A 19,283-nucleotide genomic window follows, 5' to 3' on the forward strand; every position below is an offset into this window, starting at 1 on the left:
AGACGTTAATTTGTGGCTTACCCATATGGCTTCCAAGTCGATATCGGGGATGCCTGCAGGTGTATTGGGGGCTATTGGGAGCGGGCAGCCCTTTCGTGGGGGGTCGGGGGGAACGCTTCAGCGGGTACCGATGTGTGTTAGAACTTCAATAAATCCAACTGTCCCTTTACCGACTGTAAGTTTCGTCATGCCTGCTCCATTTGCAGTCAGCTGCACTCAGCCGTTAAATGTCCCAAGCGGAGTGGTGGGCCAGTTGCGGGACCTGGGAAGTGAATTTTCTGCGTCGCTGCCTACTCCGATTCAGGTTGGCGCCTTGTGACCTTGGTTACAACATTATGGGCGGAGAAGGGTGGCTACCATGTTAGAAGATGGTTTTACAGTTGGTTTTGATATTCCTTTTTCGGGGGATTTTTGGGCGGCACGAGTACAAAATTCTTCTTCGGTGTCCAGGTTGCGGAGTGTTGTCTGGGGCAAGTTGACAGAGGAGATTCGTTTGGGGCGTATTGCAGGACCCTTTCGCGAGCGCCCATTTTCCCTGATGAAGCTTTCGCCTCTGGCAGTGATACCTAAGAAAGTACCGGGGCAGTTTCGCCTGATTCATAACTTGTCACGTCCGTTGGGGCAGTCGGTTAATGAGGGTATTCCGCGGGACCTTTGCACTGTGCGTTATGCGTCCTTGGATAGTGCTCTGCAGTTTATCGTCTGTGCCGGGCGAGGTGCCCAGTTGGCGAAGGTGGTAATTGAATCGGCCTATACATCCTCGGTCTTATCCGTTATTGGGTTTTCGATTTGATGGGTTGTATTTTTATGACCGGTGTTTGTCCATGGGCTGTTCCATTTCGTGTGCTTATTTCGAAATGTTCAGTTCCTTTTTGCATTGGGTTCTGGTTCAGAAGGTAGGCATTGATTCTGTAGTCCATTATTTGGATGACTTTTTGTTCATTGGTGCTGGGGGTAGTGGGGGTTTGTGCGCGACTCAAACAGGTTTTTGAGGAGCTTACAGAGGACTTTGGTGTTCCTTTAGCTCATGAAAAATCGGAGGGTCCGATTACTACCTTGGTGTTTTTGGGGATAGAACTGGATTCTGAGGCCATGGTTACGCGACTTCCTGTGGTGAACATAAGAACATAAGAAGTTGCCTCCGCTGAGGCAGACCAGAGGTCCATCTCGCCCAGCGGTCCTCTCCCGCGGTGGCCCATCAGGCCCATTGCCTGAGCAATGGTCCCAGACTATCCCTATAACATACCGCTACTCCTATCTGTACCCCTCAATCCCTTTATCCTCTAGGATCCTATCCAAACCTTCTTTGAAGCCTTGTAACGTGCTCCGGCCTATCACAGCCTCCGGAAGCGCGTTCCATGTATCCACCACCCTCTGGGTGAAAAAGAACTTTCTGGCATTTGTTTTAAACCTGTCCCCTTTTAATTTCTCCAAGTGCCCCCTTGTACTTGTGGTTCCCCATAATCTGAAAAATCTGTCCCTGTCTACCTTTTCTATACCCTTCAGGATTTTGAAGGTTTCTATCATGTCTCCTCTAAGTCTCCGCTTTTCCAGGGAGAACAGCCCCAGCTTTTTCAGTCTGTCAGTATATGAGAGGTTTTCCATACCCCTTATCAGTTTTGTTGCTCTTCACTGGACTCTCTCAAGTACCGCCATGTCCTTCTTGAGGTACGGCGACCAGTACTGGACACAGTACTCCAGATGAGGTCGCACCATTGCACGATACAGTGGCAGGATGACCTCCTTTGTCCTGGTCGTGATACCCTTCTTAATGATACCCAACATTCTGTTTGCTTTTCTTGAGGCTGTGGCGCACTGTGCCGACGCCTTCAATGTTGTGTCTACCATCACTCCCAGGTTCGTTAATTGCTCGGTCTCATTGAGCAGGTGGTGCAGGCTCCGAAATCTACCTTGCTTACAGTTCAGTCATTGTTGGGTTCTCTTAATTTTGCTTGCAGAGTCCTTCCTATAGGTAGGACGTTTTCGCATAGGTTGGCAGCTGCTATGTCGGGGTTGCGGGATCGTCTGCATTTCCTGCATCTACCGGCAGGTGTGCGGGCTGATCTTCGTATGTGGTCAGTTTTTCTACAGGATTTTAACGGGACTGTTCCTATGCTGGCACCGGAGGTGTCTAGTGCTGACCTGGAGCTATTTTCAGATGCGGCAGGGAGTGTCGGTTTCGGATTGTTTTGTAGTGGTGAATGGTGTGCCGAGCGTTGGCTGGATGAGTGGGTGCGGTCTATATCACTAAGAACATTACTTTGTTGGAGTTGTTCCCGCTTTTGGTTGCTTGTGAGCTCTGGCCGGAAGTATTGCGTGATCACCGTGTGGTGTCTTGGTGTGACAATTTGGGAGCGGTGGAGTTGGTTAACCGTCAGTCGGCGCGCTGTTTGGCAGTGAATGCGCTCATGTGGGAGTTGGTTTTGCGCTGTTTGAGGCTGAATTTGTTTGTTCGTGCGCGTCACGTTCCGGGTTTGCAAAATGGCATTGCTGATGCTTTGTCTTGTTTCAATTTTTTACAGTTTCGTCGGCTGGCACCAGGAGCTCGAGCAGAAGGTTCGCCGATGCCAGCGCATTTGTGGAGCCTGGTCAGGAAGGAGTCTGGGAGATGCTCTGTATGTCTGTAGCTGCTTCTACTTGGTCACACTATTCTGCGGGGTTTCGGTCGGTGGCAGCCTTTCTTAGCTGCTAAGGGCTGGTGTCCGGGTGATGTGGCCGAATCCTTGTTAGAGGATTTCGTGCTGTCTTCTTTTCAGGAGCGGGTTTCTCGTGGTGTTGTGCGTGGGCAATTGGCAGGTTTGCATTTTTCTGTAGGGCCCTGGGTTGGGCTTGCCCGGTTACTGGTTTTCTGGTTAAGCGGTTACTGCGGGCTCTGGGACGGGCGCTTCCTCGCCCCCATGACTCGCGGTTGCCGATTACTCACGAGTTGCTTCTACGTTTGTTGGCGGTGTTGCCAGAGATTGCCAGTTTGCCTTACAAAGCCTGTTTATTTCAAGCGGCTTTCTCAATTGCCTTTTATGGGACGTTGCGCGTTAGTGAGTTGGTGGTCTGCCCCTCAGTGCGGACTGTACCTCGTGGGCTTATGATTCAGCATGTTAGCTTTCAAGACTCGGTGTTGCGGTTGTATATTGTTAGTTCCAAGACAGATCAGTGCGGTCTTAAGACACTGGCTTGTCCTTCACACAGTGTCCGGGTGTCTGTCTTGTCCAGTTTCAAGGTTGCGTGCTTATTTGGCGGTTCGTCCCGCTAGCTCACAGATCTTGTTTGTTCATGTGGCGGGCATGTTACCAGTTTTGGGCTTTGGCGCGTTGTGGTGAGTATCTGGCATATTTCAGGGCTCATTCCTTCCGGATTGGAGCAGCCACAAGTGTGGCGGGCATGTCTGGCGAAGACATTCAGAGATTGGGTCGTTGGGCTTCGAATGCCTTTCGGGTTTATATTCGTCGTAGGAGTCTGGGAGCTGGGAAGGGTTCTGGATGGGGTACCCAGTTATTTGGGGTGTCTAGTTGGGTGGATATTCTGCTGAGTGGTTGGTTTTGTTGTGTGTTTTTTCTTTCAGCTCCCAGACGCTGTTCTTCTTCCCTGTGGATTGTGGGCCATTCCTTTGTTCACTGGGCTAGTGAACGTGCGGTTATCCATCCAGGAGAGCAACATCTTGGTTTGGGTCATCTTGGACTCCGTGTTTCCTGGTGGGGACAGCGAGGGAAGCGTTGGAGTCAACTGCTGTTCTTGTTGAATGATCTGAGGTCTCGGGCTAGACATCCAGATATTCTTCTTCTTCATTTGGGGGGAATGATGTGGATGACTGTACGGGGAAGGATTTGGTCAATATGATCAAGGATGACTTGAAGGTGGTGTTGGATTGGTTCCCGGAAGTGTCGCTTGTTTGGTCCGATATTGTGCCGCACCCCAGTCGTTTAGCATCACGGCGTTGGAGAAGGGGTTTATCCAAGCTCAATAGACAGGTAGGGAAATGGGTTGTGGGTCAAGGCGGGTGGCAGATTTTACATGATTGGGTAGATGATGCTTGTGCAGGATTGTACCACAGAGATGGAGTTCATTTGTCGGCAGTGGGTAATGATCTTTTGCTTGATGATTTTGCGACCAGTTGCGAGAGTTCCTTAGTCCCCGGTAGTAGTTGCAGCTTGTTTCTTTGGGGGAGGGCCTATATGGATACAGGCCTGTGGCGGGTATCCCGAGCTACTGGTTACTGGGGCTCATCCGGCGATGAGCGGTGGGCCGGCTGGGAGCCATGCCTTGGGTCATGCCACCCCTCAGACGCTTGCTGTTGGTGGCGGGGTCGGGGGCAAATGGTAATGTTACACGGGGTAGCTCGGGAGGAGCTTGCTGATGTTGATTTTCAATTTAAGGTTCATTATGTTAATGATGTTATTTATGCAAAGTTAATTTATTGGTTATTATGATTTAAATAAAGAGCTGTGGCTATTATACCATAATAAGCGTGTTGATTTTATTTAGGGGAGGGTAAGGAGAAAAAGGTGGGGGTTGGGACAGCAGCAGGGACTATCCAGATCCCGCTGTTAAGAGTAGCCCGGGAGCTTGTCTTAACGGGCGGATAGTAACACAGGGCTGGGAGGCAAGTTTTTAATAGGTTAGATTAGGGAAAGGGGCGGTTTGAGGGGCTAGAAAAATCGGGACCTTGGAGGACTCGAGTTGTTGTACGTCCTCCAGGGCGTTTTTTGTCCCACCCTCCCACTCTTGGTTGGTGGCTCTAGTGGCTTGGGAAGGCGGGTATCCCGAGCTACTGGTTGCTGGGGCTCATCCGGCAATGAGCGGTGGGCCGGCTGGGAGCCGTGCCTTGGGGTCAGGTGACCCGGGTTAAAGGGGCATGAGGTCATGCCACCCCTCAGACACTTGCTGTTGGTGGCGGGGTCGGGAGCAAATGGTAATGTTACACGGGGTAGCTCGGGAGGAGCTTGCTGATATTGATTTTCAATTTAAGGTTCATTATGTTAATGATGTTATTTATGCAAAGTTAATTTATTGGTTATTATGATTTAAATAAAGAGCTGCGGCTATTATACCATAATAAGCGTGTTGGTTTTATTTAGGGGAGAGTAAGGAGAAAAAGGGGGGGGTTTGGGACAGCAGCAGGGACTATCCAGAACCCGCTGTTATTGGTTTAAACAATTGCATCGCATGGAGAGCCTTTTTTAAATTTTTTGCTTGTCCTGTTCCCTTCCATGCATGGTGATTTACATTGGACATTTTTAGTTTGTCTACATAGTTTCCTCTGAGCTGCTGGTATGTCAGCACAGCATTTGTCAACCAATAGGGAGTTCCTGATGTTGTCAGAATTGACGTTTTTGCTGCTGACATCTTTTCATTATTCATATTCACACTGGGTCTTTTACGTGGTCAGTATTTGATCTTTTCTGTTTCTGACAATCATTTTATATTGTTAAGATATGGCACTCCCTGGTGGCTCAGATACAAAATTGCCGTGAAAAGAGCATGTTTAGAAAATTACTTAAGATACAGTTATCTGTAGATGCCTTTCTCTATCCAATAATTTTCCTCTCTGGCAGAGTAGATGAACTATTCATGATCTTTACTATGCAAGCTATGGTATTATTTTGTAGTCATGATTTCTGAGGATTGTTTGCAAGTTTATTTTATCATGTTTTTGTTTTAAAATTATGTATGTAAATCGTTTCATTTTAAACGGTATACAAATTTTTAAAATAAATAATTTTTTTTGTTTGTTTTTCATTTAGTCATTTTCATTTGGTGGATTAAGATCGTTTATTGAAGCCCGACCAAAGATTTTCACTCATGGGCGGATCTGAGCAAGTGCATTTGTACAACTAATGATATGGCCCAGTAATGATGTCAGTGATGACGCTTTCACTATTATTGGTTATTTAACCCTTTCAAACTTCTGACCCGCACAGTCATTTTGAATAGAATTTTGAAGTCAACATCAAGGTATCATGTTCTCATGCATATATATCTTTGTTTTGCATTGCTGTATTTGTTTCCACCCTTTTCCTTCTTGTTTCTTTTACATTGGTTTTATATAATTTTTTGCTAATTTTTTGAGCATTTGTGACAGCATTTGACTAATTATGACTAACACGCTGTCTCTCAAATGTTTGATACTTAATAGAAGTGCTGACATTTATAGTTCACACTCATTCCATCATAAGTTCCTTTTAGAATGTTAATCACATTACTGCAGCACACTCTTTTGATTGATGCTGCACTCGCTGGATATTAACAACATTAATGAGCACATTGCTTTTTGTTATAGGAATACATTTTGTATGTTTAGGCAATATGTTTCTATTTCTCAAACCTTTGTTCCAGTTTGTTGGTTTTAAATCTAGATATCTTTGGTTTCACAGATCACAGTGACCCAGCTATTTGCTGGTTTAAAATCCTTTATGTGACTTGCTGACAATATTGCCTATTTTGGCAAAGGTGGAGGACACACCCCTTGATAAAGCTACAAGCGAAACAGCCAGGCCTCCATTGGGGCCATTCAAGATAAGTGTTTTTCTATAGTTTGCTGTGGTTATCTACTCCTCCATAGCATGTTACATGACTGAACGTTTTGTTGTTGTTCCACTGCAGTCTTTTCCATGCAGCAAGATCACTGTGATTATTGGCACAGTGTTTCACTTATAAGTTTTTTTTAAAAAATATACATTTTGACACATGATGTGAATCATTTATTGAAAATTATAAAAATATTTTCACAGGGGAGTGGCTTAAGGAAGATGGCCGCGGGTAGCTGGAGTTAGACGCCACGGATGTTCCCGGGCTGCTCTTACCTTTGAAATGGTGAAAAGAAAATCTAAACTTCGGGTTTCTCCCGATGAATCTTTGCCAGCAGCTTCGGGCCCGATGGACGCTTTTCTTCAGCGAGGGACGCTAACACAGCCGGAGGATTTCTCGGCTGGGAGAGACACGCTGGCTGAAGCGTTACAGCTCTCCCTCGAGGCAACATCACTAACCCCGGAAGAGCGGAGTCCTCCGAGTCGCCCGAGGGCGTTTGATCAGTCGATGGACGAGCAAAGTCCTCCGAGTTGTTCGGGGGCGTTTGACCAGTCAACAGTGGAAGAAATGTCCCGGGGTGTTCACTCTCCAGACCTGCTGAGATCGGGAGTCGGCCCAGCAGGAGGAGTGGTGAAGCCAAATCGACTATCAGAGCATTCGGAGGAGTTGGAACAGAAATTGCCTCAGGATTTCCTGACACTGACTTCATCACCTGCTGAAGTTCCAGGTACTTTTTCATCAGAGAATCTGGGTGTTGAACTGATACCAATGCAGAGACCCAAGGTTTTCAACATGGAGACAATTTGGGAAGCAATATCTAGTTTGCAAATCTCTTTGGGAACCCAAATGCAGCAACTTACCACACGCTATACCTCTGTTGTGTCTGAAAATTTGGAAATGAAAAATAGGATATCCAGCGTTGAAAATAAAGTGGATGGACATGAAACTAGAATAAAAACAGTGGAGTCCCAGGCTTTGGTCTGGGTAAGAGATAGTGGAAACCTTAATTTTAAGGTGGAAATGTTGGAAAATATGACTAGAAGAAGTAATCTTCGGATTAATAATTTTCCAAAATTACCACTTATCTCAGCGCAGGATACATTTAAAAAGTATTTGAAAGAAGTTTTGAAAGTTCCCGAAACCTCCTATCCGCCTCTCACTAAAATATATTATTTACCTACCAGAGTATCTGTTCAAAAACCAAACCAGCAGAATTTGGATGCTGATAGTTTGGATTTGACAAATTTCCTTGACAGGTCAGGTGAAGAGATACCGGCAACTGCTACGCTACTTGTACAATTTGCTATAGATGCTGACAGGGAATGGATGCTTAAATTGTTTTTCAAGTTTAAAGATGTTCCATTTATGACTAAAATACTAAGAATGTATCCAGACGTGTCATGAATGACCCAAAAGAGAAGAAAACAATTTCTCATTTTGAGACCAAGGGTTCTGCAGTTAGGTGCGACATTTGTACTCAGATTCCCCTGTAAATGTGTAATGACCTATCAAGGGAATAGATTTATTTTCTTTGAACCTCAGCAGCTGACAAAATTTATTTCTGCTAAAGAGCAAATTTAAGTTCTTGAGAGAATTTCAGTCTCAACCTAGCTCAAGTATAAAGTTTTTGTTCTTTCTCGCTACCATCTTTTATTTTCTTTGTATTATTTGATAAAGATTTCAGCCATTGTAAAGCTTACTCCCCTCTTGATTGAGGTCTAATGATACAAACCAGTAAAATTTATATTTGGGTCTAATGTTTTTGATGTATGAGAAGGAAATTTTTGCTTTGTTTTTGTATTTCTAATGTATATTTTCTTTACTGATTATGGTCTCATTTTAAAGTTTGAACTGGAGTTGTATTACTTTCTTTGTTTTGACTAATATTATGTCAATAATATAAAATGAAAATAAAGAATTATAAAAAAAATATTTTCACATTTTGGTATCACGAGGTTTTGACCTGTGATAAGAACCTACACCCCAATACGTTGTCTTTGCAAAACCTCTGTGTTTATTCTATATGTCTTTGAACAGATACCCAAACTAATCCTCCGTGTACAAAGTCAATGACAAATATCCCTTAAACATAGGCCAGCAGCATGCCAGATTTTATGAAAAGATGGAATTGGCATGTGGGATCTCTTCATGGAGGTAGTTAGGGGGTGGGCCATTAGTGTGGGCAGACTAGATGGGCCGTGGCCCTTTTCTGCCATCATGTTCTATGTTTCTATTCATAAGAGAGAGAGTTCTTTATCACAAACCCAATATTGTTGATATATATAGTATATAGTGGTGATATATACGAATATATACGTATATAGTGGTGATTTAGACAAATAGTGGTGATATATACAAATATATATATATATATATATATATATATATATATATATATATATATATATATATACATACATATAGTGGTGATATATACAAATATATATGAATATTTACGCATATAGTGGTAATATATACAAATATACTGGTGAAGTGCCAAACGAACCTGATTGAATTTTTTGATTGGGTGACCAGAGAGCTGCATCAAGGACATATGCTAGATGTAATTTAATTAGATTTCAGCACAGCCTTTGATACAATTCCTCATAGGAGACTGTTGAACAAACTTGAAGGGCTGAAGTTAGGACCCAAAGTGGTGAACTGGGTTAGAAACTGGCTGTCGGACAGACGCCAGAGGGTGGTGGTTAATGGAAGTCGCTCAGAGGAAGGAAAGGTGAGTAATGGAGTCCCTCAGGATTCGGTTCTGGGGCCAATCCTGTTCAATATGTTTTTGAGTGACATTGCTGAAGGGTTAGAAGGAAAAGTGTGCCTTTTTGCAGATGATACCAAGATTTGTAACAGAGTAGACACCGAAGAGGGAGTGGAAAATATGAAAAAGGATCTGCAAAAGTTAGAGGAATGGTCTAATGCCTGGCAACTAAAATTCAATGCAAAGAAATGCAGAGTAATGCATTTGGGGATTAATAATCGGAAGGAACCATATATGCTGGGAGGTGAGAAGCTGATATGCACGGACGGGGAGAGGGACCTTGGGGTGATAGTGTCCGAAGATCTAAAGGCGAAAAAACAGTGTGACAAGGCAGTGGTTGCTGCCAGAAGGATACTGGGCTGTATAAAGAGGGGCGTAGCCAGTAGAAGGAAGAAGGTGTTGATGCCCCTGTACAGGTCATTGGTAAGGCCCCACTTGGAGTATTGTGTTCAGTTTTGGAGACCGTATCTGGCGAAGGACATAAGACGACTTGAAGCAGTCCAGAGGACAGTGACGAAAATGATAGGAGGCTTGCGCCAGAAGACGTATGAGGAGAGACTGGAAGCCCTGAATATGTATACCCTAGAGCAGGGGTGTCCAATGTCGGTCCTCGAGGGCCGCAATCCAGTCGGGTTTTCAGGATTTCCCCAATGAATATGTATGAGATCTATTAGCATACAATGAAAGCAGTGCATGCAAATAGATCTCATGCATATTCATTGGGGAAATCCTGAAAACCCAACTGGATTGCGGCCCTCGAGGACCGACATTGGACACCCCTGCCCTAGAGGAAAGGAGTAGAGATATGATTCAGACGTTCAAATACTTGAAGGGTATTAACATAGAACAAAATCTTTTCCAGAGAAAAGAAAATGGTAAAACCAGAGGACATAATTTGAGGTTGAGGGGTGGTAGATTCAAAGGCAATGTTAGGAAGTTCTACTTTACGGAGAGGGTGGTGGATGCCTGGAATGCGCTCCCGAGAGAGGTGGTGGAGAGTACAACTGTGACTGAGTTCAAATAAGCGTGGGATGAACACAGAGGATCTAGAATCAGAAAATAATATTAAATATTGAACTAAGGCCAGTACTGGGCAGACTTGCACGGTCTGTGTCTGTGACTGTGTATGGCTGTTTGGTGGGGGATGGGCTGGGGAGGGCTTCAGTGGCTTGGAGGGTGTAGATGGGCTGGAGTAGGTTTTAATGGATATTTCAGCAGTTGGAACCCAAGCACAATACCAGGTAGAGCTTTGGATTCCTGCCCAGAAATAGCTAAGAAAAAAATTAAAAAAATTTAAATTGAATCAGGTTGGGCAGACTGGATGGACCATTCGGGTCTTTATCTGCTGTCATCTACTATGTTACTATGTTAAATGCTTTTGTGCACTGTGGAAATTAAGAACCATTAAAAAATACTTTGACCCTATATCCTTTAGATTACTGGTGCAGTCTCTGGTCCTATCAATACTGGACTACTGCAATATCGTTTATCTAGGAATCCCAAAGAAAACAGTACGAAAATTAAGAATAGTACATAATACGGCAGTTCGCTTGATATTCGGATTGAGGAAAAACGACCACATTAGCCCCTACTACAGAAGGTTACACTGGTTGCCAATGGATGCGCAAATAATGTTCAAGTTTGCCTGTATTTGTTTCAAGCAGGCCTGGGGACTAGCGCCTTCCTATCTTCTATCACATTTCAAACTACACAATCCCACACAGTCAACCAGAAACTGTAACATATTTACATACCGAAGGATCACCGGCTGCAAATACAAATCCATTTTGGACAGGTCTTTCATGTTTCAAGCAAGCAAACAGCAGTCCTGGCTGGGTAACTACATCAATGGAGCTAGGCTGACCTATGGCGTCTTTTGGAGAGCAATTAAAACTTGACAGATTCATCTCCTAAACAGAAGCCACACTAAATTTATAAATTTCATTTTCCTTCTGTCTATTTCTTGTGTAATATGTTGTACCCTCAATTTTTGCATTCTGTAATTCGCTGATTGTCCAGCTTTCTTCCTTGGGTTGCACACTTGAGATTCATATTTTCCTTATGTCTATTTCTTGTATAATATGTTGTACCCTCACTTTTTGCATTCTGTAATTCGCTGATTGACCAGCCCTCTTCCATGTGAGCCACCTAGAAGTCATGGCAGTATAGAAGAATAAAGTTATTATTACATGTATAACTGGGTTTATGTCTTTTTATGGCTAAAAGACCTCAAGCGTTCATAGCTGTCTGGATCTGGAAATTATCTTACCAGGACAACCTACTGTGAACTATCATTGGTCTTAATTGCCTTTCTTTTATCTCTCTTTTGTTAATATTTTTATTTTTTAATTGATTTTTTATTCTTTTGTTATATTTTATTTACTAATACCTAAAGTGATAGCGATCTGTCAGCTACTACTCAGGACAGAATTACTATTTTCAATTCATTGCTCATGTTAGTATTCATCAAGGCTTGCATAGTTAATAAAGCCTATGATACTTAGCTTTTGAAATCCGGCTGTTATAGTAGTGCTAGCAGCATGCGGCTATATTGGAAAGCTGTAAAAATGTCTCAGCTGATGATCTTTTTAAGAGGTAAAATTACTGGATTTTTCATTTAAAAGCTCATTCTCCATTTGGACTGAATGAAAACATTGACAAAAGATTTTCAGGATAGTTTTTGTTCATGGTTGTCTTTCTGGGCATTACTTCATGCTTTTTTTCCCTTTCTCAAGTGAGTCCATGGTTTCCTTCGTAGTAATGGTATAATGTGACTTTTCATTCATATAATGAAACCTTTGATGTGGTTTGTTTGACATTTGTCTTCCAATGGCCTTTGAGCTACATCATGACGTCATCAAGTGTGTTGTTTTTTTGCGGGCCTCCTTGGCGTTTTAAATTCCTCAGACGCTATTGTTTTGTTTCATATCCAGTTCAGCATTGATTGATCCAAGCCCTGAATGTACCATTGGGATTTATTTCCAAGTCCAAAAATAATATAGGATTTTACTTTTGCTTGCGTTTCACATAAGGACTGATTTGTCTCTGCTCTTAACGAAGAATTTGAAACGGAGCTCTGTTGAGCAGTGACAGTAGCCCTTTGGGACTCAGATAAGTTGGGATCGTTGTATCACATTTATTCTGGTGATTTTTTCACATCAAGTAAATTATTGAAGCAAATCATTGAACAGTTTGGGGATTCATAACCTTTTATTTTTTTCCTTCTCACTGACACAACACTGTGTGTCTTTTTGAGAAAAAAAGATTTTGGCACAGATATTTTATTATTAACATTTAAAATAACTGAAAACATTTAAGACTTAATGATGTACAGGGCAGGACTTATTTAGACAGAAAGTCTGATGCTAGTCATCTAAGAGTTGTCTGTCCGGGGTAAAAAATTTAAAAACAATGCGTTTGGTTAATCCAGTACTGAAGTCTTTATATTAATCCCGATATTGTGGCTTAATATATACACTAGTATTTGTTCTGAGTAGGATTGAAACTTTGTTGCCAATTGTTTTTTGGTTTTGATATACATATTTTGGCAAATTATAGGTTTTTCTTTTGGCCTATGTATATTACCACCACCATAGGCTACTCAAAACTGCCCTCAATATGGATAGTTCTGGACAATACTACTATTACTATACATATATTTATAAGGTTCTCTTGATAAGCACTTTATTCAAAGCAAATTCATGGTGAGGATAATATTTGGAATCATTTCTGTAAACAGAGGAGTGTTTGACATCTAGAAATAGGTTTTTATAAACATGTCTGCTTTGTCTCTCTTCCCCTACCCCCACAAGTGCTCCCTCAAACCCCTCCTAATGCAGCCTTTTTCTCTCCAGCCTGCCCCCCCCCCCCCCTCCCGAGTCAGGTATGGCTCTCCAAGTCTCCCCTTCCCCCACATACCTCCTCCAGTGCTGCAATTTCAAATTTTGGCAGCCGGCAATGTTAGGGACATCATCCTGCTGCTGTTGGCCTGCCCCGGAAACCTTCGCTCTGCAGCATCTTGCCTATGTGGGAACAGGAAGTCACTGCAGAGCAAAGACTTCTGGGGCAGGCCGACGGCAGCATGATCCTGTCGCTAACACTGCCAGCTGCCTGAAGTTTGAAATTGCAGCATTTGAGGAGGTACGTGGGTTGAGGCTGATAGGGGAGAGCCATATTCAACTTCAGGGTCGGGGCTGGAGAGTCCAAAACTCAGACAAACGCCCTCCAGTCCACGAATCTATCCGGACTTCCAGACTGTCCTCTAAAAAGACTGAAAACCCAACTTTTTGACATAGCTTTCAATTCATAACTCTACTTACTCCCCACTGCTCACCACCATAAGCAGCAGATTAACCATCTCCCTTAACAGCATCCCCCACCCTTGCATCATGTTTGTCTGTCTTGTCTGTTAAGATTGTAAGCTCTTTCAAACAGGGATTTTGCTGTGACTCTATACAGTGTGGCATTTATCTGGTAGCACTCTAGAAATAATTAATATTAGTAGTAAATCTGGATATCTGATAACCCTAATGAGAAGGAAACAAAAAGTAGTAGCAGGTCCTGTGGGTAACATCCTACTTACAACAGTAGATATTTTATTTTTTAATAATTTTCTGTATGTAAATTAAGTAAACTGTTTAATTCTAAACGGTATAGAAATTTTTAAAATAAATAAATAAAATAGCCTATCCAGCCTACTCAGTGAGATAGAGTTGTAAGACACTGTGAAAGTTAATGCTCACCCGCACCCTTTCATCTGGAGTAATAACTGATGTTTCAGGCATGCCTAGAAAGTTTTCCTAACAAGCTCAAGCAATTTTCTTCATGTCACACAAGGAAAAGTCATGTGACCAACATGAAGGATTCCATTGCATATGTTCATGGAGCTTCTTAACTTAATAATCTTCCTTGAGATTTGTATTCTTTATTTCAAAACAAGAAATCACAGTTGCTCCAAAAGCTACAATAAATCAGTGTTGTATCATACAAGTACTGTGTTGATGTTAAGGACCGTGTGACTTATTTCTAGAAATAAGTTTTTCAAACAGAGAAAACAAGAGGGAAAATTTTGTTTTAAAGTACTGCACTTTAGAATTTGCAAAAATATAAAGCCCATTGGCTACACTCAAGTATTAAAAAAAAAATCCACACTACTTGAGGGAGCTGCCATGGCAGACACTCCATTCTAATAAAAATATGCAATATCTATGGGATTAAATATTTCTCACTACAGTTTCCAATAGTAACCAGAAATGTGAAAAGCTGACTATAGCAAGGTTTGAGGGTCATTTCAAGAACACACTACTGTAGGAGAAAGGCTCCATTTTCAGATACTGCTGTGAAAAAGACAGCTCTGATGCATGTGAATGAATTAAAGTCCTTCGAATGATCAGATGAATACTGGAGGATCACAAACTATTGCAGTCAAGGCAGAATATATTGACGTAAGTAAATATATAAGGAAAAGGAATGTTTTCATAAAAAACACATTGAAAGATAAAAATCTATTCTTTAATCAGTTAAACCAATAATAGAGTTATACCGTAGGAAGAACATTTTACTTCTATTTACTGTTTTATTAAAATATATCTACTTATACACATTTGCAACATGGCAAGAGTATATTGTGTCTTTTAAAAACTATATGCTTGGTTAAAAAGAATTGAATAATAAATGTCAGCAAGAAAATAGAAGCGAAAAACTAAAGAACAATGTCTAGTGTTTTGTGTATATAATATAATATAAACAAAATCTCAGACTCAGTGGATTAATAATCATAAGGGGCACGTAAGTAGTCAGGTAATTACTTACTGTGTATTCAGTAGTCCCTTTAGGCTTCTGAAATGACATTCGCCGCCCATCTTTCTTCTCTAGGGTCTTCTTCTGGTTGGTATCTGAAATAAATTGAGGCAAGCTGTGTGTTAAATTCATTTTCCTCAGTTCAGAACTGTCACAGGCTGCTGAATGCAGCCCTGAAGGCAGACATCTAATTCACCAGTTACACAGCTTGCTCCCTGTGACTCTCCACTAACAGACAACCAGCTGACAGAATAGGAATTCACGCTCTTGCTTTCATTAAATATTTTTTGACAAACCAGTGACAATTGGTAACCAAGGTGCTAATAAAGTACCAACTATTTATTTAGGAATTTATTAATGCAGACACACCTGAAATAAAGTTACCCTAACTGCATAGTATTTATAAAAAATGTTTTAATTAGTTCTACAATGTAAAACACTATCTTTGCCAGCAAAGATAGCATATTATATGTATGAAGCATGAAGAGTTTAAGTAAGAATAAACATTAGAGTTATTTCACTGGGTTAGTAGTAGATTGGAAACCCTAAGGGCTCCTTTTACAAAGGTGCGCTAGCATTTTTAGCACACGCACAAGATTAGCGCGCGCTAGCTGAAAAATTACCGCCTGCTTAAAAGGAGGCGGTAGCGGCTAGCACGCGCTAAAACCGCTAGCGCACCTTTGTAAAAGGAGCCCTAAGTTGAAATAGCATATCAGCCATTTAGATTGAATGACAAAAATGTAAAAACATTTACACATTTTATCTATTTGTTAAGATATCTTTTTTATCAGCCTTCTACGTTGTCTTAATCTCACTTCATAAAGCAATCTTTAAAACTGTCAAGCCAGTTTAACCGTGTGACACTATAAACTCAATAGAGATATAGACAATGACAGTAGATAAAAGTCCATATGGTCTATAAAGTGTGTCCATCCATACCACCTACTAATCTCTACTATGTGTTTTAAGATTATGCATGTATCGCCTGTAAATGCATAACTTCACCTGAACTAAGCAGAGAGAAGGGTTTCCATTTCACTGCACATTCTTACAAATGCATGCATTTGCATCTAAATTAACCCAGAAAAATAACTGTGCAAAACAAACAGCACGAGTAAACATAAGCAAATTCTCTGTGGTAATTTCAAATCAGAAATATACAGCTACTATTACAGTGGTACCTTGGATTACGAGCATAATCTCTTCCAGGAGCATGCTCGTAATCCAAAATGCTCGTTTATCAAAGCAAGTTTCCCCATAGGAAATAATGGAAACTCGCTTTGATGTTTTCCCCTCCCCCCCCGAGAACCGGCATTGCTCCCCTCGAAGGCCTCCCCCTGTGATCAGGCACCCCCCTCCCCCTGCGATCCGGCACCCCCCCCTGTCTCAAACCAGCACCACCCCCCCGCCACTATCCGACCTCCCCCCCGCCACGATTGGGCACCCCTCCGCCACGATCCGACCCCCCCCGCCACGATTGGGCACCCCCCGACACGATCCAATATCCCCCCCGACACAATTGGGCACCCCCCTCCGCCGCTTCTTACCCTCATCTGGGCACTCTTGAAGATCGGCCTCCTCGTCTGCTGGGCCTTGAGCATCTGAGCATGCTCAAGGCCCAGCAGACGAAGAGGCCGATCTTCAAGAGTGCCCAGATGAGGATAAGAAGTGGGGGGGGGGAGGGGTGCCCAATTGTGTCGGGGGGGGGGGTCGGATCGTGGCGGGGAGGTGCCCAATCGTGTCGGGGGGGGCGGATCGTGGCGGGGGGGGGGTGCCGGTTCGAGGCAGGGGGGGTGCTCGTAAATCGAGCCATGCTCGGCTTCCGAGGCACTGATTTTGCAAATGTTTTGCTCGTCTTGCAAAACACTCGCAAACCGGTGCACTCGTTAACCGAGGTACCACTGTACTTTGAAAATTTGCCAGAATTCACATAGAGAAAATAATGAGCATATTTACTAGTGCAGTGATTCCCAACCCTGTCCTGGAGGAACACCAGGCCAATCGGGTTTCAGGCTAGCCCTAATGAATATGCATGAGAGAGATTTGCATATGATGGAAGTGATAGGCATGCAAATTTGCTTCATGCATATTCATTAGGGCTAGCCTGAAAACCCAATTGGCCTGGTGTTCCTCCAGGACAGGGTTGGGAACCACTGTACTAGTGTATTCAGTTATACAATTACTGTACCTCCCTCCTCCTCCCCCCCCCCCCAATATCCACAGATCACAACCTCAACACTGATGACAATCAAACTGCTTTTGAAATAGTCTACAGTAGTACATTACTGAATGTGTATGTTCATTTGTGTTGTCTTATTTATTAGGAACAGTTTTATATCTACATTCCAAATACTGTGGACCATAATGGTTTTTAAATTTGTTAATAGCAAAGTTATTTACCATAACAGGTGTTATCCAGGGACAGCAGGCAGATATTCTCACATGTGGATGACTTCATCCACAGAGCCTCAGTACGGACAGCTGTAAAAGTGCATCGGCACTTTAAGAACTATAGAAAGTTTGTAACTGACCGCACTGCGCATGCGCGAGTGCCTTCCCACCAGATGTAGGCATGCAGCTTTTCAGTTCAGTAAGCTAGCTAAGAAGCCAACTAGGGGAGGTGGGTAGGTTATGAGAATATCTGCCTGCTGTCCCTGGATAACACCTGTTATGGTAACTGTACTTTATCCCAGGACAAGCAGGCAGCATATTCTCACAAGTGGGACTCCCTAGCTTACTACAATGGGATGGAAGGAAGGTTGGCCATTAGGAAAACAAATTTTGCAATTTTCCTCCCCCGAAGTGCCCATCCCATCTGGAAAAAGATTCCAGACAGTAATGAGAGGTGAAGGTATGAACCAAGGACCAAGTAGCAGCTTTACAGATTTCATCAATAAAGGTAGAGTGGAGAAAAGCTACTGAAGCTGCCATAGCTCAAACTTTATGGGCTGCGACTCGACTCCCCAGTTGTAGCCCAGCCTGAGCATAACAGAACGAGGTGCAAGCAGCCAACCAATTGGAAAGGAGACAAAAAGTTGAGGACATGGTCAATGCGGCTTTGTCCTATGGAGATAGTAGGCCAATGCCCACTTACAAAGTTTGAAAAGCCATTTCCCCTGAATGAGAATGAGGTTTAGGGAAGAATACTGGAAGAACAATTGATCAATTGAGATGAAACACAAGTGATGACCTTGGGAAGGAACTTTGGATGAGTGCAAAGCACAACCTTGTCATGGTGAAAACTTTGAATGTGTTTTTCTAAGGTGCCAGAGTTAGTGTGAAAAGTAAACTGAGATGATTGCTTAGTATAGCCAGAAGCTTCAGAGGAAGTAAAAGAATGCTCAGGGGCCAAAAGCAATAATTTTGGGTATAGTAAACAGATATTGCTGTGTTACAAACTGAACTAGAATTGGAAGCCTTTTTGTCTGTGTGTGTGTGGGGGGGGGGGTTCCTTTTGTGTTTGGACCCAGCCCTTATTGTTTGGGGTTTGGGCAAGCTGTCTATTGGAGAACTTGAATAAAAGATTAGTTTGACTCCTTATTTGAGTCTTGGACTATTTTTGAACCTTATTCTTGTGCATACTCCAAGCTACCTATTACCTCATCAACGTTCAGCCAAGGTTTGTGTGACACAAGCCTGATCCCTGGATATGTCCAGTCCAGCCACACCACGTCACAAAATGTGCTCAGCTACTTGACAGAGAGTAAGAGAGTCTGTGCCCCCTTCCCCCTTGTTGATGTAGTGCATCGCCACTTGTTTGTGCAAACAAGGAGGACTTGGTTGGAAAGACGATCTTAAAATGTGATGAAAGCTATGCAAATCACTCATAGCTCCAACAGGTTAATGGGGAATTTCTTTTCTTGAGAAGTCCAAACCTTGAGACCCGAGACTATCTAGGTGGGCTTCCCAAGTATACATGTACGCATCCATTGTGGGTACCTTCTGATATGGGGGGATGTGAAACAGTAAATCTCTGGAGAGATTTCTCAGATTCAACCACCACTGAAGAGATTGACAAAGAGGCGAGGTGACATTGATCTTTTGTTATAAGGAATCTATGGCCCGAGACCACCGAAATGCTAGGGTCTACAGAGCTGACCTGAGATGAAGTCAAGTAAAGGGAGTTACTTGAACTGTGGATGCCATGTGACCAATGAGACGCATCATTTGTCTTGCTGAGATGGTTTGCAGA

The 19,283-nt window shown here is 42.8% G+C and overlaps 1 protein-coding gene across 2 annotated transcripts in view; it reads right to left on the reverse strand.

Annotated features, from left to right (window-relative positions):
- The window catches only part of OXR1 (oxidation resistance 1), a 325,515-nt gene that overhangs the window by 264,783 nt on the left and 41,449 nt on the right, over positions 1-19,283 (reverse strand). For both annotated transcript variants that reach the window (XM_033933067.1, XM_033933066.1), the window contains exon 2: positions 15,104-15,186. In XM_033933067.1, coding sequence (XP_033788958.1) covers positions 15,104-15,186 — 83 coding nt within the window. The remainder of the gene's footprint in view (positions 1-15,103; positions 15,187-19,283) is intronic.

The sequence above is a fragment of the Geotrypetes seraphini genome, chromosome 2 (assembly GCF_902459505.1).
Source record: "Geotrypetes seraphini chromosome 2, aGeoSer1.1, whole genome shotgun sequence".
NCBI lineage: Eukaryota > Metazoa > Chordata > Amphibia > Gymnophiona > Dermophiidae > Geotrypetes > Geotrypetes seraphini.